Source organism: Plasmodium yoelii (assembly GCF_900002385.2).
Source record: "Plasmodium yoelii strain 17X genome assembly, chromosome: 11".
NCBI lineage: Eukaryota > Apicomplexa > Aconoidasida > Haemosporida > Plasmodiidae > Plasmodium > Plasmodium yoelii.
This window is the reverse complement of record NC_036183.2, coordinates 1058030-1085211: the sequence shown is the minus strand read 5'-3', so window position 1 is coordinate 1085211 and position 27182 is coordinate 1058030. Positions and strand designations below refer to the sequence as shown.

Genomic DNA, 27182 nt, shown 5'->3' with positions numbered 1-27182 from the left:
CTAACTTTGCTAATTTTGCGAATTTGCTCGCTTTTTAGTTATCTCCATTATTTTCTTTTGAATCATTTGAAACACTTGACAAGAAGTCCAAGACCTGAGATACTTTTTGGTAGCTAATATTAATTTTAAATGAATTTGTATATTTGTTTTTTTGTGGCCAGTTTAGAACAATATCTATAAAATCTCTGATTGCATATGACAAGTTAAAAGTATTGTCATAAGGGTTTTTAAAAAAAAATATAAGGGCAATAAAAAAAGAAGAGCAATAATAAAATTTGTCTTTTTTATAAGTATAAAATTTAGGGAATGGTCGAATTTTTAGTTCATTAATTGTTTCTAACTTTTTAAAGAGTAACCTAATTTTACTTTCTATCCAACCTTTCCATAAATTATATATAAGCTCATTAGTACCCATAATTTGAATGTGTAAAAAATGTTTATATGTTTTAAATAAATCAAAAGGTTCAATAATACATGACCATATACTGCTATTATTATTATGTATATTAACATTTTCATTATCTCCAGATTTTCCTACATTATTAATATTAATAGCATTTCCATGACTCATCAAATTATTCACATGTTCCATAACTTGACTAATATCTGCATCTGGATTTGAATCCATATAATTAATAATAGAATGTGCACGTTTAAATTCTTCAATTAAAATACTTCTAGTACAATATGTAACATTATGTGTTGAATTCATACAAGGAAAAGCGGGGGTAATAATTGGCATAATATGCAATTTATCTTTAACATTTTTTTCTGGATCCCATATAGTAAAATTTTTTAATCCTTCAATATTATATTTTTTAATATTTTGTATAAGAACAGGATATTTCCAATTCCATATAGAATAAACTCTAAAAAATTTACAAATTAATTGACTAATATTATAATTTGGATAAATTTGACAAATCTTAGCTGTCAATAATGCCCATGAAATACCTCCTAAAAAACCTAATATATTACTATAAATTCCTCTTCTTTTTGCCCATAATTTTATAAATCTAAGTGTGTTTCTAAAATTATCTTTATTTGGTACCGAGTTTAATATTAAATCAGCAACCCGTATACCATTTAAAGATCTTACAGTTACTTCATCTAAATTTTTTAGTATATAATCATTATCTAATGTATAACAACAATCTTTTAAGGTCCTATATGGTAATGTTGCCAATAATAAATCTATATCTACATCATCATACATAAATTGAATAATAGGTGTATATGTTTCTGGTAATGCTTGTAATTTTTTTACATTTCTATCTTGTTGTAATTTTAAATAAAATTCATTAAAAAATATTTCTCTTGTTATATTTTGGGGTGCTAAAAATATACAATCTATATCACTATTTGGTGTTATTACTCCTAATCTATAAGAACCAAAGGTATATAAATTTCCATATATTTCTTTTGCTTCTTCTTCATTTATTCCTTGATTTATAGATAACTCAATTACAAATTCATGAAATAATTTATTTATCATACCTAATACTTTTTCTCTTTTTTTTAATGCTTGTTCAGTTTCAAATAAATTATAACTTTTTAATAATTCTACAACATCATTCCCTTTTTTTAAATCTTCTTCTGTTGGATAATCTAGAGATACAGGATCTGATACACCATATTCATGTTTTTTATTTTCTGTTACATTATCATTTATTATTATATTTCTTCGGTTCTTTGTTTCATCCTTTTTATCATGCACATGTTTGTTCAGTGCACATTCTATATTATAATTTATATATGTTTCTTCATTATCATTTTTTATTTCATTTAACTCCAAATACTCATCAATTTCATCTTTACTGCACAATAAAAAATTGCTACACTCAATCAAACTCTCACTTTTGTAAACCGTATGCATTTATGAGCACTTTACAAAAAAAAAAAAAAAAAAATTAAAAAATAAGAAATTTTGAATTAGCAATAAAAAAATATAAAAAAAAAAACAAACATATGAATCATATGTTCAATAATATATAGTAGGTGCAGAAAACAACTGCGTGTAGAAATCACAAATAAACAATGTGGATCGTAAAACGTATAAAACAAGTTCAAAAATAGAAAAAAAAAAAAAAAAATAATAATAATAGTAATAATAATAATAATAGTAATAGCAATAGTAATGATAAAGAATAAAAAAACTATAGGAGGAAACTACTAATGTTAATATTCAAATAGTTTTGTAAAAATAAAAACAATAAAATGATAATTAAAAATGTGTGTATATATATATGAAACCAAATGGAAAATGTGGAGTGAAATTAATTGGATGAATTTGTATTCAAACTGTAAAATCTGAAAAATATTGCTTTTTGTATTTAAAAAAAAAAAATTATATATGCAATTGAATAAACACTAATTTTAATAAACATTCGCAATTTAAAACACATTTTATAAATGAGCTAATTGCATGATTAAATGGAAACAAAACGAAAAATATAACTCCACATAATTATTGTCTTAAACATATAAATATGCACATATATGATATTCAAATAGGTAGGAAAAATATAATAAAATTGCAAAAAAGAAAAATATAAATTTATATTTTTCTTATGCTCAAAAATGAACAGAAAAATTACCACATATTATGCATACAATGTATATCACATACTTTGATATTCATCAAAAGATATTAATATAAACTAAAAAAATATTTTTTATTTTTTTATTTTTAGGAATTATTTAAAATGTATCAATGTATATATATATATATGTATATGCATTGACGTCTGTGTATATAAAGTTAAAAAAACGTACAGAAACGATCTTTTTGTGAAAAATTAAAAGGCATACTTAAATAAATATGTGTACCATGTAATTAATATTTTGTCAATAAATAAAAAAATTATATATATATAAAAGAAAAAAAGAATTTTGTACATTTATTTATTACAACTCACGAAAATATCTTCTGTATCATTAAATCCATGTAGTATATATATAAACAGATATATAAATGGAAAACGATATTTATATAATTAAAAGTCTATGCCCTTACGCCTAAATTATATATATATATATATACATAATATACATAATATATATAATATATGTAATATATACATAATATATATTATATATATAATATATATATATATATATATATGCGAGCTGACTGTATATATATTGTACTATATATGTGCAAGCATGTATGAATTGATCCTTATATATATATGTTATGTATTATATACTTTTGAATAAATTTAAAAGGGTTTACTAAAATTAAAATTTTTTCTTCGGCATAAATCTGAACTAAAATACATTTTAAATGTACATACTTCATATACAATGCTTTCCGCTATTTATTTTTTTTTTATTCCTTATTTTAATTAATAAACTATAAAAATTTACATTTTTTTTTTTCCGTTTCCCGATAATTTTTATAAATCCCTTCTCTACATGTATTATTTTTTTTTTTTTTTTTTTTTTTTTTATAACAGTCCTGAACTTTCACTAATATATGAATTATAAAAAAAAATAAAAATAACGTACATTCCTAATAGGTGCTTTTTATATAGTTCATTTATATGGAAAAAAAAAATAATAAAAATTTTAATATAAAAAAGAAAAAGAGAAAGTAATAAAAAAAAGCACACAAATTAAATCATTCATTTGTATATATATATTTATTTATTTATTTTATACATTGTGAAAAAGAGACGAAATAAAAAAAAATGGCTAATGACCAAATTATGATATAATATACATTTTGCCACAATAAGTGTCTCTTTTATTTTAAACATAATAATATCCAAGACAATATATATGCATAATATTCCATTTGTTGTGTGTTCTATATAATGTTTTAGATTAAAAAAAATATTTAAAAATAAAAAAATTAAATAGCAAGGTTTTTTTAATGTAAATAAAATATGTAAAAATTAGGGGTAAATGATATATGTTTTAATTTGTATTAATATTATATTGTTATTTTATTATTTTATCATTTTATTATTTTATCATTTTATTATTTCATCATTTTATTATTTTATCATTTTATTATTTTCTATGTCACATAACCCCCCTAAATTATTAGGTTAAAAAACAAAGACTAGTTATTTGTATTTTGATCGCATATATTAACACATAAACACACTAAGATAGAAATATAATACTTTGAATTTATATAAATTATTGGAAATTCACATTAAGTATGAATTCTATAAAGCAAAAGTGGATGTAAATGAATGATATAAGCATGGTGTATAACCATTATATGTATGCAACTATTTGCAAACATTTAACTTTCACATAAAAATAAGGAAAAATGGAAAAAACATGCATATAGCGCATGGGTACAAATAACATAGCAATAAAAATCTCTTTTAATAATTTTTCATAGCTTAATTTTATAAAAAGTAAGGTAGTATTTTAAATAATTTAAATGATCTAATATCAACATCTTCATCATTTAACAATTCAATATTTTTCTCGATATATTTTCCTTTGTTTACTGCTAAATAAGAGGACAAAAGGGAAAATAAAATAAGCTTGTTGGTATTCCTAAATATTTGTATAGGGAATGTTTTTAAAAATATGTTACAATAATTAATTGCTAAACAACTTAAATAATTTAAGGATAAAAAATAATAAGAACCCCATATATTATAATCTGCCATAAACATAGAAATAACAGAATTAACTAAAAAAGTGAGGGTATATATATAATGGAAATTATTTTTAAAATAATAATTTCCTATTTGTAGAGCTAAATAATATGCCGAAAAAAATGAAAAAAGTAATGAGTGAAATTTTATGTGATATTTTAATATAATATTATATTCTAAATAATTTGATGAGGATACTAAAAATAATGTCAAAAGTAATGAAAAGCTAAATAGCACACCAAAAAATATTTTGCATGTCTTGGTAAATTTTAAAAAAAAAAAATTTGAATTATTGTTAATAAAATTAATGTGAAATTTGTTTAAATGATAAAAGAAATCGCTAGTTATATAATTGAGGTTTTTTACCTCTCGAACAACTTTACATGTAATATAATTATAAAATAATTTGTCATTTTGAAAAAAGTTACTATTTTCAATTATCTTTGTGTTTAATTTTTTGTACATTTCTTTGTTTATTTTGTCTTTATTATCAGCTGATTTTCTCAAAAATATGTCATTGTCTATCAAATTATTTTTTTGGTCATAAGAAAAATTATTTTTTTTAGGTTTTAATATATATGCTGTTTTTACCTTGCCGTTCATATATTCATTGTTTTTTGTAGTATACCTTTTTAGCGTTGAAAAATTTGTTGGTTGCAGCACAAAAATTGCATATTTGTTTTTTTCATACCTAAAAATATGTCTACAAATCGCATTCTTTAATTTCATCGTCATTTTTAACTCTTTACTTTTTACTTAGTTCATTTAGTCATTTTTTTTGCATAGTTATTAAAGTTTCAGAAAGAGTAAATAGGCATACGTGTGTGCATATTTCTCAATCAGATTGTGCAAATTTACAACGATCCAAATATTATCCAATATTATCCAAACATATATATCTTCTCCTTTTTGTTTCTTTCAAAATTGTACATTCATTTCAGGACAATTTTCTATACTCTTATTAGCAATGTAATTCATACTATTTTTAACACCCCCATATTTCTGTGACACACACACACACATATATATACATATATATATATTATAATAATAATAATAATTTTATTATGTGTTTAAAACTTTTTATAGCTTTACATTCCGTCTCCTATCGTTTATTCATCTCTTAAAAATAAATATTTTTTATTGTGTGTTATGTATATACATTACATAATTTTGCAACATTATTTATATATGTTGTATGTTTTTTTTTTTTAATTAAAATTTTCTTTGTACAATAGTAAAAATAATATTAAAAAAAAAACATCAAAAATGTTTACAATAATTTTAGTCAAAACCTATTTTTTCTTCCTATTCTGCGTTTTGAATTATGTTTAAAAAAAAATATCTTTTGGGAAAATTATTAATTTGGTTATTTTGTTCTTTATGTGGATAATGTTTTTCTTTCGATATTATATATATTGTTATGTATATTTTTTTTCTTGTGTGCTTATTAAAAAAACTTTTAACACCGTCATCCTAATTTTATTACTCTAAATAATAAATAGTTTTGAACAATTTTTTCCTCTTAATTTAAAAAAAATTTTTAATTTTTAATTTTCAATTATTTATTTATTTTTTACTTATTTGTTTTATTTATTTAAATGCGGGTAAACAACTTTTACAATAGAAAACGCTATATCTTGTGAATATTGCAAAAAAAATAACAGACGTGTATAACATATACATATTTGGATAAAATATATTATATTACATTACATTACATTACATGTGCATTTATAATTTTTCTTCATTGTTATTAATAAAAAGTACAATTGAGAGTGTGTGTTATAAAAACAAATTAAATTTTCCTAAATTTATAAAGTTGTACGTTTGCATTTTTATATGTATAACGTTAAATATATACATATGATATATACTACATTTTTTTTTTTTTCTAAAAATTTGTATTACAAAAAAAAAAAAAAAAAAATATAATAGTGATAACAAAATATAAAAAAAAAAATTATTTTATTCGTTAGGAGAAATATACATTATTAGAACATTTGTATATAATAAAATTTATTAATATAAAATTCATTAATATAAAATTCATAATTTTTGTTGTATAAATAATAAATGGAGATAGTATGAATGTAGTTATATCACTTATTTTCTTGAGTTCAATATTATTGAACAAAAACATAATAGGAGGAAATCCTACAAGGAAAGTAAATAATGAAAATGATCAATGTAAATATATGAACATTTTTGAAAAACATATTTTTTACAAATGTTATTTATTTACAAGTAATCAAAATGGATGTTGCAAATTTTATATAAAAGAACGCCAAGAAAAAAAAAAAAAAAATGAGTTGCTCTCTTTACATGATATCCTTAAAGACTCAGCTGATGAATATGATATAGATGAAGTAAAACATTTTTTTCCTGTTTTTAATCAAAAGTTATTTCACTCAAATAATGGAAATCAAGGAAAGGGAATGATAAATAGTGATGGTGATTTATTAATCGAATTTAATAACAAATATTTTAATTTAAAAGATATAAAAGTGAATGTAATATCTAGCAAAAAAAAAAAAAAAAATTTTGATAATTATACTAAATTTGTAAAAAAAGAAAGTGATTATATAAAAAAAAAAAATGAGTTATTCGAAAATAGTCCTTTTTACACAACTAATACATGTTTTAAATTTATTGGTGGAAAATGTAAAAATCAAAAAAAATCAAAAAATAAAAACCAAGATAATGATGAATATCCTGATGAAGAATTAGATTACGAATTAGCTAAATCATTAAATGGAAATATAGATATGTTCAATAGTAATGACAAAAGTGCTAAAAATGATTTAGACCCTCTAAAATATATATTTGAAAATTCAAACATTAATGAAGATATTGTAGACACTGATAATAATAAAAACAAAACAATTTTTTCACGGGTTTATAATTTTTTTAATAATTTTTCATTAATAAATTCTTTAGCACGATCACCCAAAAAACTAATGCAAAAAAATATCGAATTTAAAGGACACCTAAATAATATGGATGCACTAGAAAAATATTTAGATAATGAATATATTGACACAACTGAACAAATAAATACAATTATATCTAATGATCTTCAAAAAGCTTTTACCACTGAAAATAAGGAAGAAAACACAAATAAAAACAAAGGGCTTATATCATCCATGTTTAGCAATATGTTTTCGCTTGTTTATTTACCTAGAGCAAATGTTGAATTATGATAAAAGCGATTTATTATATTTACGTTGAAATAAAGTAAAGTAAAATAAAGTAAAATATAATAAAGTAAAATATAATAAAAGAGTCGAGACCATCTAATTTTAGGCCCCAATTTTACATTCCACAAACAGTTGGCTATTGATATTTGCTTAAATAGCTTTATTATTATTATTATCATTATTATTTTTTTTTTTTTTCTTTTATATTTCTATTTGTTTAGACCTTTTAAATTGTTTCCAAATTACAATAATTTCCGAAAGCTACATAATTTATATTATATAGACATAAACAATTATATATGTTTGATATATATATATATGTATTATTATTTTTATATTTTGTAAGTTTATATTTACATTTTATTTTGTGTCAAAAGTCCCACTTTATGTTTTGAAAAATAAAGGAAGGTACTTTTCATTCGAAATATGTTCATCATTTTTATATAAATTTTTAAATATGTTTTTAACCGTTTTTTTTAATCAATTTTTTAAATAATTTTTAATGATTTGTTTTAACGCCGTTTTAAATTCTGCACACATAAATTTTGTGAATATATTACAATGCCGTATATCTGTTTATATAATAACTCTTAAAACATAATTCGATCAAACTAACCAAAATTTTGAAAATCATCATTACTCTTATTTTTTGTTGTTGATTTGACATTCACACCAATGAAGGGATACTGTGTGCAAATCGCCAAACTTTTAAAATAAAGAAAAGCCATTTTTATTAAAAATAAAAAGTGAACAAATGAACAAAATCAAAAATAAGGAGACATTTGAAAGCTTATATTGTTAAAGATATAAGTTATAATTTCATTGCGGAAATTTAGAAAAACATTTTTTAAATATACGACTTATGGAACATGCATATTTTTTATGGCTAATTTTGTGGTTAATTTTTATGGCTAGTTTTATGGCTAATTTTATGGCTAGTTTTTTTTTTTTCTCCATTTTTTACATTAAAATGGCAATTTACTAATTATTTCCTATCAACGATAGTGGCTACTTCGTTATTTAACAGAAAGAAAAACATTAATATGTTATATGTATGTACGTAAATAATGCGCATATGGTAAAATATAATAATGACGAAATGAATGGCAAAGGAAAACGATATAAAGTCTTTTTGATAAATAAAAATGAAACAAAAGAGAATGTGTAAAAAAATAAAAACGTGGAATAATTTGGAGTTAAAGAAAGAATAATAATTTGATGTCAATATCTAATTATCTGTAATTATCTGAAATTATCATTTTGAAAAAGCAACAAAAATTTTATATACATATTACAAGGATAGCAAATGAATAGGGGTAAAACAATGCTGACAAAAAAGAAACAATTAATAAAACCAAGGAAACAAAACATATTTTACAAATTTAATTCTACTCACATAATGTGAAGGGGTATCTTTATTTTTTTATTTTTTTTTTTTTGAAAATCCTAAACTATATCAGAGAATGTGAAAAATGAAATTATTTTCTATTGTAATAAAAAATCGTAACATTTTAAGAAAATGTAAGAATATAAATATACAAAATAATAATATTAGAAATATATATATATATAACCAAGTATACAATTATTGTCATTTTATAAATTATAATAATATTATACATGCTTTACAAAAAAAGAAAGAAAATATTTTAAATGAAGCAAATTCTTTTAATTCGCTTCTTTTGATATTAAAAAAATATAAATTAGATAAAATACAAAAAGAAAACACACACTTGGTTATTGAACAAAATGAAACAAATGATCCACACACATTATGTTCTAATAAATATAATACAGTAATATATAATTGGATAGAATCTGTGAAAATTTATATAAGTTGGTTTTCAGAAGTAACAGATGATAAATATAAATCTAAGTGTTTTTCTATCCCTACTTATTTGATATTTCATGTAGTTATTCCTAAAGATTTTCAGATCTTAACAGATATTTTAAAACCTTTTGAAAATTATGATTTTTATAATTTTATAGAACTTGTCAATAATAGTGAATGGGACACTTCAGGAAATTGTAATTCGACTAAATTGGACGAAAAAAGTGAAGAAAACGGAAAAAATGGCGAAAGTGGAGAAAATGGCGAAAATGCAGAAAGTGGCGAAAGTGGCGAAAGTGGCGAAAATGGAGAAAAACGTGACCGAGGAAATAATCCTGGTTCCATTACATTTTGGACTAAAAAAGATACAAATAGGAAACACCCCATTATTGAAAATGTGTTAGTTAATCAGACAAAAATATGTGAACAATCCACAAAAAATAATTGCAATCTAAATGTTAATAAATATAAAAAGGAAGATATATGTAAAGATAACGATAAAATATATTTTTTCACTTTTAATATAAATGAATTAGAAAAAAATGAACAAATCAAAGAAATAATAAATGATTGTATAAAAGACAAAACTTCAAATGAGATCAATTATGAAAAAGAAAAGGAAAAAGAAAAAGAAAAGGAAAAAGAAAAAAATATAAATCCATTTCTTTTTATTGTATATGATTATAAAACATTAATACATATATTTAATAATTTAAAAATAAATTTATTAAATATTCAAAATGTATTCGATATTTATATTGTAAGTACCTTATTGCAACTTGTTCAAAGAGGAGAGAAATTGCAAAATGTATTTTCTTCATATACAGAAAAAACACAAAATGATTTTTTATCATTTTCAAATAATGAATTTAAAAAATTTTCCCCATACTTTAAATTTTATTCAATTGTTCCCCCTGAATTTTCGGATGTTCTTTCCGGAAAATTTGGAGTTTATGGGTGGGGAAAATACCAAAAAAAAAAAGATGCCCCCAAAAAAAAGAAAACCAAAAAAAGCGGAAAAAGCGAAAAGAGTGGAAAAAGCGAAAAGAGTGGAAAAATCGGAAAAAGCGGAAAAAATTCCCCAGAACAAGATGGCGAGCCGGCTAATTCCAAGTTTACCTTCACAAGTGTAAAAGTAAAAAACATAAATAATATTAAAAAAATAGTATTTGGTAATAAAAGAAGCATACATGAAATTACGGAAGAAGATATGATCTTTTTTTGTGTTTCTAGAAATATATTTTTAATAATTTTATTTAATTATTTAATAAATCAGTTAAAATATAATATTAACATATTAACACTTTATACAAAAATAGAACAACCATTAATTTTTTGTATAAGTGAAATTGAAAAAGAAGGAATATATTTAAATCAAAAAAAAATACAAGAAATACAAAATAATTCAAATAATCCATTAATATATAAAAAACAAATTGAAGAATTATGTGGTTATGATATAAATTTAAATTCGTCTAAACAAGTCTCTTCTCTTTTATCTAAAATATTATTTAGTGATAGTTTTAATCAACAAGATAAAACTACATCTGAAAATTCGAACAATAAATTATCTACTTGTATAGACAGTCATATGACTCCATACAGTATCAATGATAACGAAGATAATATAATAAATGTTTTAAATTATAATTCCAACTATCTTGATTATATCTCAAACTTAAATTGTCAAAATAACAGAGAAGAATGTGAGGAATTACATTCTTTAAATCTGTTAGATCATAAAAAGTTCAATTATTCTTATAGTCCGAATGATGAAAATAATAAAATAAAAATAAGACAATATAGTAATACTATAAATGAAATGAAAAGAAATAAATTATTACAAACAAATAATAAAATGCTAAAAATTATAATTGATGAATTAGAAAAAAATAATTATATTGAAGAAAAAGAAAAAGACAAAATTAAACAGATTATTAATAATATAAAACTATATAGAGAATCTAAAAAATTATTTCAAAATTATATTGAAAATTTACCAAAATATATACAAAAAAATACTAAAAAAATACATTGTAATCTTAATCAATTAGGAGCATCGACAGGTAGATTATCATGTGATCAACCAAATTTACAAAATATTCATTCAAAATTTAGATGCACAATTTCTTTAAAACTTAATCAACTAAATTCCATTTCTATTAAAAAAGAAAATATAAAAAATACATCAATAAATAAAAATTTACTCACATTTGATTATAAACAAATGGAATTATTTGTTATGGCATATCTAAGTTTTGATAACCAATTATTAAAAATGTTAAACAATAGTGATGTGTTTGTAGAAACTGCTAAAATATTATTTAATACAAATGAAATAACAAAAGAATTAAGAAGAATGACCAAAACTGTTATATATGGTATTTTATATGGACAATCTGAAAATGGGTTAGCAAAAAATTTATTAATAAGTGAAAATTTTGCAAAATCTTTAATTGATAATTTTTTTAATTTTTATCCAAATGTATATAAATTTATGCAAAAACAAAAAATATTAGTTAAAAATATGAATTCTGTTTATACATTAATAGGAAGAAAAAGAATAGTTGATTTAGGCATTAAAAATAAATATCGAATAAGTATGAACACACCTATTCAAGGTTGTTCTGCAGATATAATGAAATTTGCATTATTATCATGTAATAAAATAATTTCATTTGATAATAATATAAATAAAGATATAAATATTTTTCTCAAAATGAATAATATAAATGTTTCTTTATTAAAAAAATATCAAAATTATATAAAATCAACAAAATTAATTTTACAAATTCATGATGAATTATTATTTGAATGTGATGAAAATGGAACTCATGATATTATAAATATATTAAAACCAGTTTTAGAAAATTCTTTTTTAAATTTAATAAAATATACAAATACACAAAATAGATTATTATTATTATATGATTATATGAACGATAATATATCTATACAAACATATATTGAAAATCTTAAAAAAATTAATACAGAAAATTCGACTTCTTATGACAATTTTGCCAAGTTTGGCAAGTTTGACAAATTTGATAACATTCTTCGGGACTTTAATTTAAAACTACCAATTAAAGCAGAAATCGGAACTAACATTAAGGAATAATTCTAAATTTTATTCTCTATTTATGTTTAATTTGTTTAACAACCTTTACCCATTAATATGTAAATGCAACTATAATAATGGTATAGATCTGTTCTGTTCTATCCAATTTTACTGATTAATCTTTCTTTTTTCTTCTTTTTTCTTCTTTTTTCTTCTTTTTTCTTCTTTTTTCTTCTTTTTTTTTCTTTTTTTTTCTTTTTTTTTCTTTTTTTTCTTTTTTTTCTTTTTTTTCACACAATATAAACTCTGGATTGTCGCATTTATATGTGTATATTATTATGTTTGCAAAAATTAATCGTTGTATATATTTGTTTTGGATATATTATATAACAATCTTTCCCTATATGAATTATCATATTTACCTGATTTTTAAAAGCATACAATTATACGAATGTTTTTATTTTAGCCTTATTCCTTTCATAATGAAAATTTTTATTACTATTTTTTTTAAGTAACTTTTGCTATTTTTTTGATATGATAACAAATTTAATTATAAAAAAATCCCTCAAAATAATCATATTGAGAACTGAAAATTGTTTATAAAAAAACGCACACAAATGTAGACTGCAAATCAATAAATATATAAGCACAAATGTAGGCACAGATGTAGGCACAGATGAGGCACAAGCGTAGTACATACGTAGTAACATCCCACGAAAACAATGGACGAAATAAAATAACATTATGCATTTTTTCCTATAAATTATGTATTAAAACAAACTTATAGGTTTACAAAAAAAAAAAAGCAATATAACAAAACAATCTCCAATTTTTTATCTTTCGAAAATTAGTTAAATAATTCTTTGTCTATCGAATTTTCGAAATCCTTTTCAGACACTTTTTTTTTGCCCACTGAATAATTATTAGATTGTAGATTTTTTTTTTGTTTTTCTTTTTGAAGATTTTTAGTTAGATCATTATTTATATCTTGCAATAACTTATTTTGGCTTATTAACATATTAATTTTTTTATTTATTTCAATAAATTCAAATTTAAAATCAGCTAATTTTTTATTTAAATTTATATTTTCTTCTTTAAATAGTTCCATTTGTTTTATAATTTTTTTATTTACATTTTCTAATTCTTGTATTTGTTTATTTTTTAAAAAAAGTAAATTATTTTCACCTTCATTTATATACTCACCCATCGAACTAAATTTTATATAATTTTTCAAAGTTAGTTCTTTTAAATAGTAGTTACAATTAGAACATCCTATACAACTTGGTTCTAATAAATATTTATCAAGTCGTTCTATATCTTCTAATTTATTATTTATATTCTTTTCTTCACTTTTTTCTTCACTTTTTTCCTCACTTTTTTCCTCACTTTTTTCCTCACTTTTTTCCTCACTTTTTTCCTCACTTTTTTCCTCACTTTTTTCCTCACTTTTTTCCTCACTTTTTTCCTCACTTTTTTCCTCACTTTTTTCCTCACTTTTTTCCTCACTTTTTTCCTCACTTTTTTTTATATTTATTTTATTATTTGTTGAAATATCTTCTTTTATTTCACAATTGTCACTACTGTCACTATTTGATATTCCTCCTTCGGACAATAAATTATATTCATTTATATTTTCATAATTTTTGCTAGTATTATTACTTACTATTTCATTTTCATTACATATTGCATATTCAATACCATCAATATAACTATTTTCAACATTGGTATTATAATTTCTTTCGGAAAAATTATCTTTAATTCCTTCATCATGTAACGAAAACATGTCTAAAAGATCTTCACCTTCTGATATTTCATAACTTGATGTTTGATTATTTTTTCTTTTTTTATTACTATCATTATTATTATTATTTATTTTTTTTTTTTTTCCTTTTTGAACTTTTAATGGTGAATTTTTTTTAGTACCGTTAATTTTACGGTGTGATTCTTTCCCTTTTTTTTTTTTTTTTTCATTCGTTACCAAATTTAAAAATGTGTTTAAATCAGCATCTACAAATTCGTTTATTTCATTGTCCATAATATTATCTATATCATCGTAAAATTCATTATCTATATTAGATTTCTCTGATATATTTAAACTTTTTTTTTTTTTATTTTGAGTTGATACGCTTTTATCTCTATCTTCTTTTATTTGTTCACTGTTGTCAAATGTATTATATAATGATTGATCTTTGGTACTTTTTGATATATCATTACTTTTGTTTTCATCCCATATTAATTTTTCATTTTCTTTTCTATAACTGCTATTACTAATCATTATATCAAGCATATCAAAGGAGAAACATGTATTCATATTTTCTTCCATTATTTAAATAATCCTATAAAATATATCACGTTTTTTCGACAATTTTTTCAACAATTTTTTCAATAATTTTTTCAATAATGTCCTGACTAGCCATGCTTATATATTATATCTGTACATAATTATGTGATAGTATATATATTTATTTATCCAATAATATTGCCTTGATATATTAACCCTGTTGCTAATAATAAGTCACAAACATATGTATGTATATATGTATGTATATATTTGTGACATCATATTGTTATAATGTTCTTTTTATTTCATCCACATTCATAATATTTCTACTTTTTAATTTTTTATATACTCACTGGATTTACATTTGGATGGTGAACAAAACAGAATGAATCTTCTTATCATGTTTTTCATTTATTTTATTCCATTTTGCTATTATAAAAATGTTACTATTCAAATTTTTTTTAATTATTTTTTATTTATGTATCAATATTTATTTATATATATATAATATATATTTATTTTTATTTTTTTTAATATTTACATGAAAAATTTGAAGTTAAAATTTATATAAAAAAAAAAAAAAAACATTACATTTTAACCACATTTATAAAAAAAATTATATGATTTATTCTCATCGTGTAGACTAAAAAAAAAATTAATATCATAAAATAAAATTGTCAATAATGTAATAATAGCTATTCGTTCAATTTTAAAAACAAAATTATTAAAAATGTATAATTATTTTTAAACAAACAAATATCTCCCCATGATATAGTAAGGAAAAACATTTTTAACAAAAATTATACATACATTTGTATATATTACAACAGACAAAACAAATGTTAAGCGGCAAAATGTTACGCGGCAAAATGTTACGCGGCAAAATGTTACGCGGCAAAATGTTAAGCGGCAAAATGTTAAGCGGCAAAATGTTACGTGCCAAAATGCTACGCGGCAAAATGTTATTCCTTGGGATGGGGGCCAAAAAACTTAAATAATAAAAAATTATGTTTGCCATCTCCAGCATATGCATGATATAAATGATTCGAATATCCAAAAAGTAGTTTTTCTTTTATCTGAGGCTTTTTAAATAAATCATCTATAGGTTTATTATGTGTATTCGAATTATGTCCACAACTACAAAACCCTGATTTATCGCTATTTTGATTCATTGCATAATCTAATGTATGATGTAACCCTTCTAACTGTGGAATAATACCCAATAAAATTCTTAATAAAAAAAATCTTAAAAAAAATGGCTTGGCTTCAAAATTATTATTTTTTTTATTATTTGATATACTTCTAACATCATATAATGTGGAAATTATATAATGTAAGGATGATAAATCAAGTGCTATGTGGTATAACCCAAAAATAAAAAAACCAAATAAAATTCCTAATAGTACATCTGATGTATAATGTATAAAACCAACAATCAAAACTGAATATATACAACAAGATAATAAACCTGTTATTATTTTTAACACAACATTGTCCATATAACAAAATATAAATAATAAAAATATTGTTGCTGTAAAAGAATGTCCAGATACAATTAAATCTGAGCATACATATAACAGGTTAAAATTAAGTTTCAAAACTTGTAGTAGGTTAAAGCCTATATTTCCTCTCTCTAATGGTATACATGTTTTTAATGTAGCAGGCAATGAAGTAATATATATAAGTATTCCTCTTAAAATATAAAAAAATCCATGCATATATAAAAAACGACAAATAATAGCTATAGATAAATATATACTATTAAATAAAATCAATTGAATAAATGTAATCGATAATAAACCCACTAAAATATTTGACAAATTATAAGAAACCCATTTAGGGGGATGTCCAACTAATTCATGTACTCGATCACTTAAAGGTGTTGTATCTTTTTTATAATAGGAATCACTATATATCATAAGGAAACTTTGTATAAACAATGAAATTATGAAAAAACCAAAAGAAATCATTAATTTTATAAATAATATCTTAAATAACTTCCATTCTGTTAAACAGTTTGAATTATTGATATCTTCATCTTTTTTTATAGACATTTCATTTAATTCTATATCTTTATTTATTTGACTATTTTCATTTATTATATAATTACTGTTTTTATCATTTTCGCTTTTTGGCCGATCATCTTCTTTATTAAATTGGGGAGTTTCCATTGATCCTTTTTTTTAATTTATACAAAAATTATATTTTTGCCTTTTTAAATAATGTTCATACTTTTTACACAATTGCAAAGATTTACTTAAAATGAAAAAAAAGACAAAAAAAAAAAAAATAGCTAAAAAATGTCATATAATAACGAAAAACAAGTTTAATTGTAACGCACAAAAAAAAGAAATAAACGAAAAACAGAAAAAATAAAAAATTATATTAACAGTCATATTTTATAACATTTACAGAAAAAAATATTCTGAACAATTCATAAAATTCAATACATCCATATAAGTATACTTGTATAAATAAAAAAAAAAAAAAAATTATGTAGAGCCATATCTCCTTATTTATCGATTGTTGTTTATGTGTGTACATTTTTTTAATATGTATATATTTATATATTTAGGTATTTCGAATTTAACAAATAAACTCATCAAAATTAAAATAAAAAAAAGAGACATTTTTTTTTTTTTTTTTTTTTTAAAATAGTTAAAAAAACATTTTTGGCTAGCATATTTAAAAATAGAGAATTTTTATATATTTGAAATTTTTGTATACTTGAAATTGTTGTATACTTGAAATTTTTGTATACTTGAAATTTTTGTATATTTGAAATTTTTATAAATTTAAAATATAAGATTAATTTTAAAGAATATAATATTATTAGACAATACAAATAGTTTACATGCATACATCAATAGGAATCACAAAAAATACATAAATGTAAAATAAAATAATAAATAACCAAAAATTAATTATTGTTAATAATAATCATAATATGATAAATTAATTATAAAATGTCATTAAAAAAAATATTACATCCTTTAGCATATGCTTTATAAAATCATAAACAACGGAATAACACAAATATAAATATTATGTGTGGAGTTATACAAAGAATCAAACTTATATATATATATTAAAAATGTTTACAAAAATTAATCTTCTTTTATTATCCCAGTGAAGAGTTTAAATTTTCTTATAAAATATTTCATTGTTGACAGATCAAAAGAGCCATTTCCCGCATAAGAATGATAAAAATGCTCACTAAAAGTATAATTTTCCAAATCACTAGAATTATTTTGAATTATGAGCCCTTGGGAATTTACGGGTTTACAAGGACAAAAAGCGCTCTAACAAAATAGCGTGGAAATTAAATATTATATATTTATATCTGAATATATTATTCTTTCCTCAAATTTTTAGGTAGGTCAAAATAATATATATATAATATGGGAATAATAAAACTTACTAATTCCTTGTCATAATACATTGCTATATTAAGCCGATGATCTAATCCTTCCATATATGCTATTATTCGAATAAGACAATTAAGTACAACACTCCTATCAGAAAAAGATCCTTTAAACCCGGGACGCTGAAAAAATAAAATAAAAAAAAAAATAATAAAAAATAAAAAAATAAAATAAAAAAAAATGAAATATGCACACGAGGTGGTATATATAATTTTCCAGTTAGCTATATATTACCTTGCAGCAGAATGATTTATTTAGTACATATCGCTTTGCAGCAACATCCAGGAGCCAATGATAGAAAATAAAAATAGTCGACCCAAAAAAAATTCCGAGTAATACATCAACCGTATAATGGAATCTTGATATTATAATGAGCAAATATAAATATATGGAATATAATAATATAATTAACTTTATGAACAAATTCTTTTCATAATATAGCCATGTGAAAACAAATAAAGTAGTAAAACAAGTATGACCCGATATGATTAAATCAGTACATTCATATACTTTGGCAAAGACAATCAAATATATTGAGTATAAATTTTGAAGAAAGCCATTATTTACAAGAGGTTGACAAGTATATACTGGGCATGGTATGGTAGTAACATAAATAAATATCGATCTTATAGAATAAATAGATCCTAATATAATTGCTATTCTAATAAACATAGTTATTGCTAATAGTGCAGGAGAAAATAACCCAAACCTTAAAAAAGATATCCCCATTAAAGAAAGGATACATGTATTAACAAATTCTTGACTCATAAAAGATGGCTTTTCGAATAATTCATGTAATCTATCTTTCAAAGGTGTATCTCCTGTATTATAGTAACCATCACTCAAAATTATAAAATAGCATTGTATAAATACGCCCACTATAAAAAAAATTATGGCATATAGTATTCGGATATAAAATATATTATATAGATTTTTTTTATTTAGCACATTTTGTGTTTCTATTCGTTCCCCTTCATTTTCTTCATTATGAAAAATAGTTAAAAAAGAAAAAAAAAGAAAAATATATAATGTTTATATATATAGATACGTTGATATACGAAATCTGTGTAGTGTATTCGAAATTTCCAATCAAAATTAAGTAAAATTTATTTTCTTCACGAAAAACAATCATGCTTCTTAATATAAACATATACATATGGTGGTATACGATAATATAAAACATAATTATGTTTATTTTTCACTTACCTATATCTAAGGCCGTGCCATGAGTTGATACTTGCAAGTATGCATTGGCAATCCTCTTTTTTTCTTCTTCATTTTGAATATAATTTGTATTAGAAGAATGTATAACTTTTAAATCTTTCATATTAAATATATTTTATTTACATTTAGACAATTCAATGTTTATATATATATTTTTACTTAATTGGAATTCTAATATTTTATCCTAAATTTTTACCCTAAATTTTTACCCTAAATTTTTACCCTAAATTTTTATCCTAAATTTTTATCCTAAATTTTTATTTTTATTTTTTCGTTTTTTGATATTTACAAACTTTATATAATTCTGCATTTGATGGAATATTAATAAACCATACAGAATAATTTTTCAATTTTTCCTGAACATTTTATTATTTTATTGAAATATTTTAAGGGTAGCATAAATATTAAGTGAGTCAAAAAAAAAAAAAAAATGGATAAAGATTATAAAGAGAACAAAATATCATAATATTATATACAACATATATACCCCAAAATATATGATTATATAATTAAATTTTGTATAATAAAATAACATTAATCATATACAATTAAAAAATAACAAAAGATGAAAAAAACATAACATTGGAAAAATGTAAGAAAAATAATTGCAGTATACAAAAAAAAAAAAAAAAAATATTTAATACACTATGGATAATGATATAGCATAAAAAAGTGGTGCTGGGTATTCAATAGACTAAAAAAAAAAATGCTTAATTATTTGTTGAAATGTTTTTAATTTAAAATTTTATTAAATATTACTACAAAATGATATGTAATTTGTTCATGTTATGTTTGAAAATAAATTTATTGATATCGTTTTTTTTTCATTTTGTTTATTTTTATTTTTTATTTTATTTTTATTTTTATATTTTATTTCATTTTATTTTTTTATTTAAATAAAACTTAGAAAAATTGTTAAGTGCATACATATAGACAATAATGCTAATGTGAATGATAATTAAATAATCACAAATGTTTAATAAATATAAAAATACCAATTTAAAATTGTAAGTACAAATAAAAGAAATGAACAAAAATAATTTATATTTAATGTGTATATCATAAAAAACACTTGTGGATAATTTGATCTTTGTAGCATGTATACTGACTGATGCGTGCGTGAGCGAATTGGGTATTATACATATACATATCTGCAATATATATATATATATACACATATACATATCTGCAATATATATTTATTTGTATATATATACAATATATTTATTTATGTATATCCTCTATATATTTATTTATGTATATCCTCTATATATTTATTTATGTATATCCTCTATATATTTATTTATGTATATCCTCTATATATTTATTTAATTGTATATCCTGGGTAAATAAACAGTTTGCATACACTTGAGAATGTTATACTGCCTTTATCGTATCTTCAATTTTTCTACTCTTATCATATATTTTCTCTTTTTAAAACATCCAAATCATCATTGGAAAAATAATTCAGGTGCATCATTGCTTCATAATTTTCTTTATTCTGTTCATTTTTATCCTAAAAAGTGAAAAAAAAAAAAAAAAAAAAAAAAAAAAGTTATATTAACAAGTATAAAATAGTTGTAGGCTATATTTTCTTATATCAGTTGAATTATCTGTACAAAAAAATTATTTATAAATATTTTTAATCCTTACCACTAAATCTTCAACTTCCTTTTTCAAAATTTCAAACTTTTGAAACATAGTGGTCAAAGCTTTGTTAATCACTTCATTTTGTTCAGGATCTACACACTCCTTCCATTTGTTCAGCTAGAAAAAAGTGCGAAAAAATAATGCGAAATAAAATAGCGAAAAATAAAATCATCCAAAATAAACACTGCGAATAAAACATAATGTTGCCATGTTAATCAATTAAACTGTTTCCTTGTTTCCTTTTTATGCAAACCTCTATGGTATTTATTTCGAGGGTTTCATTTTGTAACTTAATCTTTGTCTCCAAAAAGTAGTTCTTTAAAAATGAAAAAAACGATAAATGGTTGTTTGAAACGATAAATGGTTGTTTGAAACGATAATGATTGTTGAAGATATATATATAGTGCTTAAATTTTTTTTTTTTTTTTTTTTTTTCATACTTCTAGTAAAATTTTTTGAAGTCGATCATATAACTTGAATCGATTCTGATTATAAACTTCTTCGTATTGTTTGGATATTTTTTCAAAAAGTAGCTTCTTTACATTAGTTTCTAATTTTAAATCAGTTAAAACATTTTGTTGTCTATTTCTTTTTTCTTTTATTCGTTTCAAATTAATTTTTAATTGTTCATAATCTACTGCATTAGCTTGTAAAGACGATATATCTTTTTCCAACTGATGCAATATTTCTGAAATTTAATCAAAAAATTATATAAAACATTTTATTTTTTTCGAATTAAATAAATAAGATCCTTGACAATTATTTTGTCAAAATGCATTTATAAACTTTTGATATATTACAATATGATCATATAATAAAATAGACAAATTTAATTCCACAGTTTTATTACTTTTATTAGAACAGATATTCCTTTTTAAGTCTTCTAAATTTTTTTTTTTAGAAAAATAATTTTTCCTTTTCGAAAGTTTCTCATCCTAAAGAATGTTTCATAAACAAGGTGTTGTTGAAAATTTTGTAAAATTGAAAAAAGGAAGAAAAAAGGAAGAAAAAAAGAGGAAAACAGAAAATATATGATTTTTTTTTTTGCAACCTCTAGCTGATAGATCATTTCTAATTGATCATCCAAAATAAGTTTAAAATAATTCTGAATATTTATAATTTTTTCATTATATTCTGTTAAAATTTTTCTTAAAATTTGTTTAAATTATATTTTACATTATTACGATTTTGAAATAAATTTAAAGTTTTTTTTTTTTTTTTTTTTTTTTTTTTTTCATAATTTTACTTGATATTTTCGTTTTTTTCCTTTTGTAAATCGAAAATAATTTTCTGTCTTTTTTTATCATTTTCTTCTCTTTCCTATAAGAATGTAAAATAATCAAATTATAATTTAGGAAGGTAATTATTTTCCAAATTGTGTTAATATTTTTTTCTTCAAACTAATATTTGCAATGTGTTAATGCCAACTTTAGCAACTAACCATATCGATTTTTTTGGAATAATTTTCTCGAATTATTTTAAGGTTTTTTATAAATCGTTTATTAAGTTCGTTTATAATTTCATTTTGAGATAAAACCATAGAACTCATTTTATTTATATGATTTACATTTGAATCTGTTATTAGCTTATTGTATTCTTTGTCTGATAAATGTCTTTTTTCTTCAACTCTTAAAATTAAAAATAGTACACATTTTTGACATGTCTACACATCCTTTTGTTTAATAAGAAAGTTATTTGGAATATTTTTTTATTTTTTTATTTTTTATTTTTTATTTTTTATTTTTTTTTTTTTATTTTTTATTTTTTATTTTTTATTTTTTATTTTTTTATAATAATCCTTACTGAAACGTTTTAAATTTATCATGAAGTTGTATTTCATTTTCTTCTAAAGTTTTCAAAAAAGATTCATAACATTTTAGTACATATTTATTTATAGTATTTTCAATTTTTCTGGATGATAAAAGTTGTCTTGATTTATTTTCTTCAAATTCGATTTCTTTATTTTTTAATTCCAGTTTTAATATCTGTAATATATATGTTCAAATATTTTATGCATATCAAAAGGGTTCTCATTTTTTTTTTTTTTTTTTTTTGTGTTTATTTTTTAGAAATTTCATATGGAAACAAATATATTATTTATAATTGGAAATGTATATTATGTTTAAACCTTTATATCATGGTATCCTAAAAATATATTAGCATCTATATTATTAATTTTTGAATTTATTTCATCTACTATTTTTTGTTCAGAATTTATGTCTTTGTTTATTTTTTTTAGCTATTTAGAAAAAAAAATATATATTAAAAAAAATCTGAAATTGGAAATTTTGTATACAAAATGGGTTAACATATATATTTTTTTTTATCAAGTTAATAATTTTATTCTTTTCTTTTTATCATCCTTTGTCTCATTTATTAGTATTTTACCTCCTTCATATAGCCAATTCTTTCTTCTTTTTTTTTAGCACTTATTTTTTTTTTTTTTGGTCCCTTTTTCAATTTTTCCATCATGAATACATACCTGTTTAATTTTTCACCTATTGCTTATTTTTTTACTTTTCACCTATTCTTATTTTTTTACTTATCAACTATTTGCTTATTTTTTTTCTCCAATTTTACTTAAAAATAATTCCCGATTATTTACTCACACATTTGTTAATATAGAGCATATGTTATGTCGTATTATTTGAACAGGAAAAAAGGAAAAAAGGAGAAGAGAAAAGAGGAGAAAAAAGGAGAAAATACGGAAAAAAAAATATGAAAATGTTCTTAAAAACTGATGTTTTATTTTGCTTTATTTTGCTTTATTTTAATTTGTTTTATTTTGCTTTATTTTATTTTATTTTTTTGGCCTTTATGCTCACTTTGTCTCTTTTAATACAGTCTCATAAGTGTGTTAATAAAAATTATACAATCAAATAACGTAAAAATATTTTCGATTTATATTTTTATCTGTTCATTTATTCATATATATAAATTTGCTAGATCCATTTCGCTTTTCCAAAATATTACACTCATAAAAATTTACTTTATATAAAAAAATATTATTTTTATTTTTTTATAAAATAAAATATCCAAAAATTATTTAATACTCATCATTTATTTCATATTAGACAAGTCGGCTCAAATTCATAATGTCAATAAAGAGAGTAATAAAATTATATAATAAAATAACCGATTTGTTTGGAATATTTAAATTAGAATCGTTTGAAAAAAAAAAGTTTGTCCAAGCCATGTAAACTGTATTCATTACATACATATGTATGTATATATATATATGTATTACTTATTTTTTTTTTTTTTTTTTTTTTTTTTTTTTTGTCTACATATAAAAAAAGTGAAATATGCTTAAAGATCACAAAATATAAAATGGAAAAAATATAAAATTGAAATAGGCTACTATATTGATCATATTCCTAACTGCATAATAATAACAAAATGAATTATTACAAAATAGGTTCAAATTTTTTAAACCTGATATATTTTTAAGTGTCTTATGTAATTATTAAAAAAGGAGAAAAAAAAAAATAAATCGGATTCTATATATTATAATTGAAAATTCAACTTGTTTTATGTTCATAATGATCCTTACCAAATCTGGTTTTTATTATTATAAAGAAAATTATATTTTTTGAAAAAAAAAAAAAAAAAAAAAAAAACTCAACTTTTCGGGTTATATGTAATCTTAATCTCTTGTCTTTTTTTTTTCGAAGGGAATAGAATAGTATGGGATAAATATTTAATATTTTTTTTTATTAATAAAAGGAAACATTATTGTTGTTTTTTTTTGTTTTATAATTTTCCAAATATTAATTTATACTATTATAAAGCATTTTATATTATATTTTTGTATTTTTGTATTTTTGTATTTTTATATTTTTATATTTCCTTAAATATTAATTTTAATTTGTTATCTTTAATATTTAATCATGAATATATTTTATATTTTTATTCTTTCCTGTGTTCTTTCGTTCACTCCCCGGGACCAAAAAGGTTATTACAAAATATTCAAATTATTTCTACAAATTGTAAAAAATGTTATTATACACACTTCAATTATAGTAATAAACTTGTTTGATAAAAAAAACAAAAAAAACAAAAAAAACAAAAAAAACAAACAAAACCAAGTGGAAAATTGGACATATTTATGTATATATAATAATATTATACAATTTTTTTTTCTTTTTTTTTCTTTTTTTCTCTTTTTCTCTTTTTCTCTTTTTATATAGCTTATATCCAATTTTTAGCTAATGGAAATGGTATGCAAATAATTACCATAAATTATTATTTTTATAGACACAAATATATGAACGTTGTTTTTCAATAAACATTTCAAAATTCAAATTTCTACTTATTCTGTCTATCAACATATTATCTTTATATATGCTCTTTTTTTTTATCACATTTTATAGGAGCACAATTTGTCAGCTATCAAAAGATAGGTATAACAAAAAATAGTAAAAAATAGTAAAAAATAATAAAAAGGAGTAAAAAATAGTAAAAAATAATTTTGCACTCAGAATATTTACACATACCAATATGTACATACTACTACAATTGTTTAACATGAAAATAAAAAATTAATTAAATATGTATTCTACTTTTCTGATAATCCTCATTGCTCCTCCTAATATAGAAAGGATCCTCTCTGATGGTAAGACATATTTTTTTTTTTTAGTTTTTTTTATAAAAATAAATATGTGCATATAGAAAAAGAAAATATATTAAGCACTTACATGAAAATTATATGTTTAATTAAAATAAAAACCATAACATTTATGAATCGTATTCTTATAATTTGTTTTCATTTTTAAAGAATCATCTAGCGAGCTTCCATCTAAGGTAATATATAAAGATACGTTTTTCATCAAAAAAAATAAATTAGTTGATATTTTTATTTTAAAAAAATTTACAAAAAAAGTAAAAAATAATAAATATACATATTTTATATTTTTTTTAAGGCTTCTGAAAAATCATCTGTACCTGTTAATGTTCAAGGTAAAGATAAACATATAAGGATTTACCCCTCAATATATTGAAAAATATATTGAAAAATAATATAAAATATATTGAAAAATATAGTAAAATATATTGAAAAATATATTGAAAAATATAGTAAAATATTACTTACTTATTTATACCCTTTAAAGAACTTCCAAGTTTTCCTAGCACTAGTTCAGAAGGTATAAATAAAGACAACTATATTAATAATGAATTTATAAATATTGAAAAACTATATAAGAATAAAATTACAACTATTTTTTATTTTCCTTTGTTTTGAAAACAGATGATGAGCCTATCCCTTCAACCAGCAAACTGCGTATGCAAGAAATGAAATAACAAAACTTCATAAAAATGAAATATATCCCCATTTCTTATTTCTTTATTTTTTTGATTTTTATAGCATATACTAACCCGTTACCTTCAACCAGTAGAATGCGTATACACACAAAAAAGGAAAAAAAAAGGAAAAAAAAAGAAAAAAAAAGAAAAAAAAAAGAAAAAAAGAAAAAAAAAGAAAAAAAATGAAACTATTATATATCTAATTTGCAAATATTTTATAACTTAATTTTTATTATTTTTTTTTCCATTTTCATTAGCTCCAAAGGAAGAACCCAGAAAAAGCTACCTACAAAGTAAGCAACCGCAACACCAAAATATACACAAATTCCTAAAATTTAAAAAATAATTATATAAATATATTTTTTTAACTTTTTTTTTTAACTTTATAATTAGAAATGATAACCACGTTAAGCAAAATGAGTTAGTCAATAATATACATACATGAATAATAATTAAAAAGGAAAAATATAATAAATATAATTTCATGGATACACACATATTTTATTTTCCCTTTATAACGAACTGAATAATATTATTAGGTATAATACATCCCCTTGAAAGTATTAAACAAAATTAAATAGACA

General features: G+C 21.0%; 8 protein-coding genes across 8 annotated transcripts; 2 read left to right on the top strand and 6 right to left on the bottom strand.

Moving 5' to 3' along the window:
* Positions 1-34: 34 nt before the first annotated feature.
* PY17X_1125900 (poly(A) polymerase PAP, putative) lies at positions 35-1876 on the bottom strand (the record flags this gene model as incomplete). Its single annotated transcript, XM_724804.1, has 1 exon — positions 35-1876. One exon carries the CDS (start codon positions 1874-1876, stop codon positions 35-37), a length of 1842 nt encoding a protein of 613 aa, XP_729897.1.
* Positions 1877-4367: 2491 nt separating this feature from the next.
* On the bottom strand, positions 4368-5360 carry PY17X_1125800 (conserved Plasmodium protein, unknown function; the record flags this gene model as incomplete). The annotated part of the gene is made up of 1 exon (XM_022956527.1): positions 4368-5360. One exon carries the CDS (start codon positions 5358-5360, stop codon positions 4368-4370), a length of 993 nt encoding a protein of 330 aa, XP_022812418.1.
* A 1352-nt stretch (positions 5361-6712) lies between these two features.
* PY17X_1125700 (conserved Plasmodium protein, unknown function) lies at positions 6713-7828 on the top strand (the record flags this gene model as incomplete). The annotated part of the gene is made up of 1 exon (XM_725106.2): positions 6713-7828. The coding sequence occupies one exon, from the start codon at positions 6713-6715 to the stop codon at positions 7826-7828; it is 1116 nt and encodes a 371-aa protein (XP_730199.2).
* Positions 7829-9297: 1469 nt separating this feature from the next.
* On the top strand, positions 9298-12774 carry PY17X_1125600 (DNA polymerase 1, putative; the record flags this gene model as incomplete). Its single annotated transcript, XM_022956526.1, has 1 exon — positions 9298-12774. One exon carries the CDS (start codon positions 9298-9300, stop codon positions 12772-12774), a length of 3477 nt encoding a protein of 1158 aa, XP_022812417.1.
* Positions 12775-13561: 787 nt separating this feature from the next.
* Positions 13562-15037, bottom strand: PY17X_1125500 (conserved Plasmodium protein, unknown function; the record flags this gene model as incomplete). The annotated part of the gene is made up of 1 exon (XM_725108.3): positions 13562-15037. The coding sequence occupies one exon, from the start codon at positions 15035-15037 to the stop codon at positions 13562-13564; it is 1476 nt and encodes a 491-aa protein (XP_730201.3).
* A 920-nt stretch (positions 15038-15957) lies between these two features.
* PY17X_1125400 (sphingomyelin synthase 2, putative) lies at positions 15958-17166 on the bottom strand (the record flags this gene model as incomplete). The annotated part of the gene is made up of 1 exon (XM_022956525.1): positions 15958-17166. The coding sequence occupies one exon, from the start codon at positions 17164-17166 to the stop codon at positions 15958-15960; it is 1209 nt and encodes a 402-aa protein (XP_022812416.1).
* A 936-nt stretch (positions 17167-18102) lies between these two features.
* Positions 18103-19747, bottom strand: PY17X_1125300 (sphingomyelin synthase 1, putative; the record flags this gene model as incomplete). Its single annotated transcript, XM_725110.1, has 4 exons — positions 18103-18297; positions 18417-18542; positions 18655-19400; positions 19627-19747. 4 exons carry the CDS (start codon positions 19745-19747, stop codon positions 18103-18105), a joined length of 1188 nt encoding a protein of 395 aa, XP_730203.1.
* Positions 19748-21061: 1314 nt separating this feature from the next.
* On the bottom strand, positions 21062-23763 carry PY17X_1125200 (GAS8-like protein, putative; the record flags this gene model as incomplete). The annotated part of the gene is made up of 11 exons (XM_022956524.1): positions 21062-21160; positions 21298-21411; positions 21548-21610; positions 21735-21982; positions 22145-22229; positions 22346-22442; positions 22541-22614; positions 22736-22922; positions 23098-23279; positions 23423-23533; positions 23683-23763. 11 exons carry the CDS (start codon positions 23761-23763, stop codon positions 21062-21064), a joined length of 1341 nt encoding a protein of 446 aa, XP_022812415.1.
* Positions 23764-27182: the final 3419 nt, after the last annotated feature.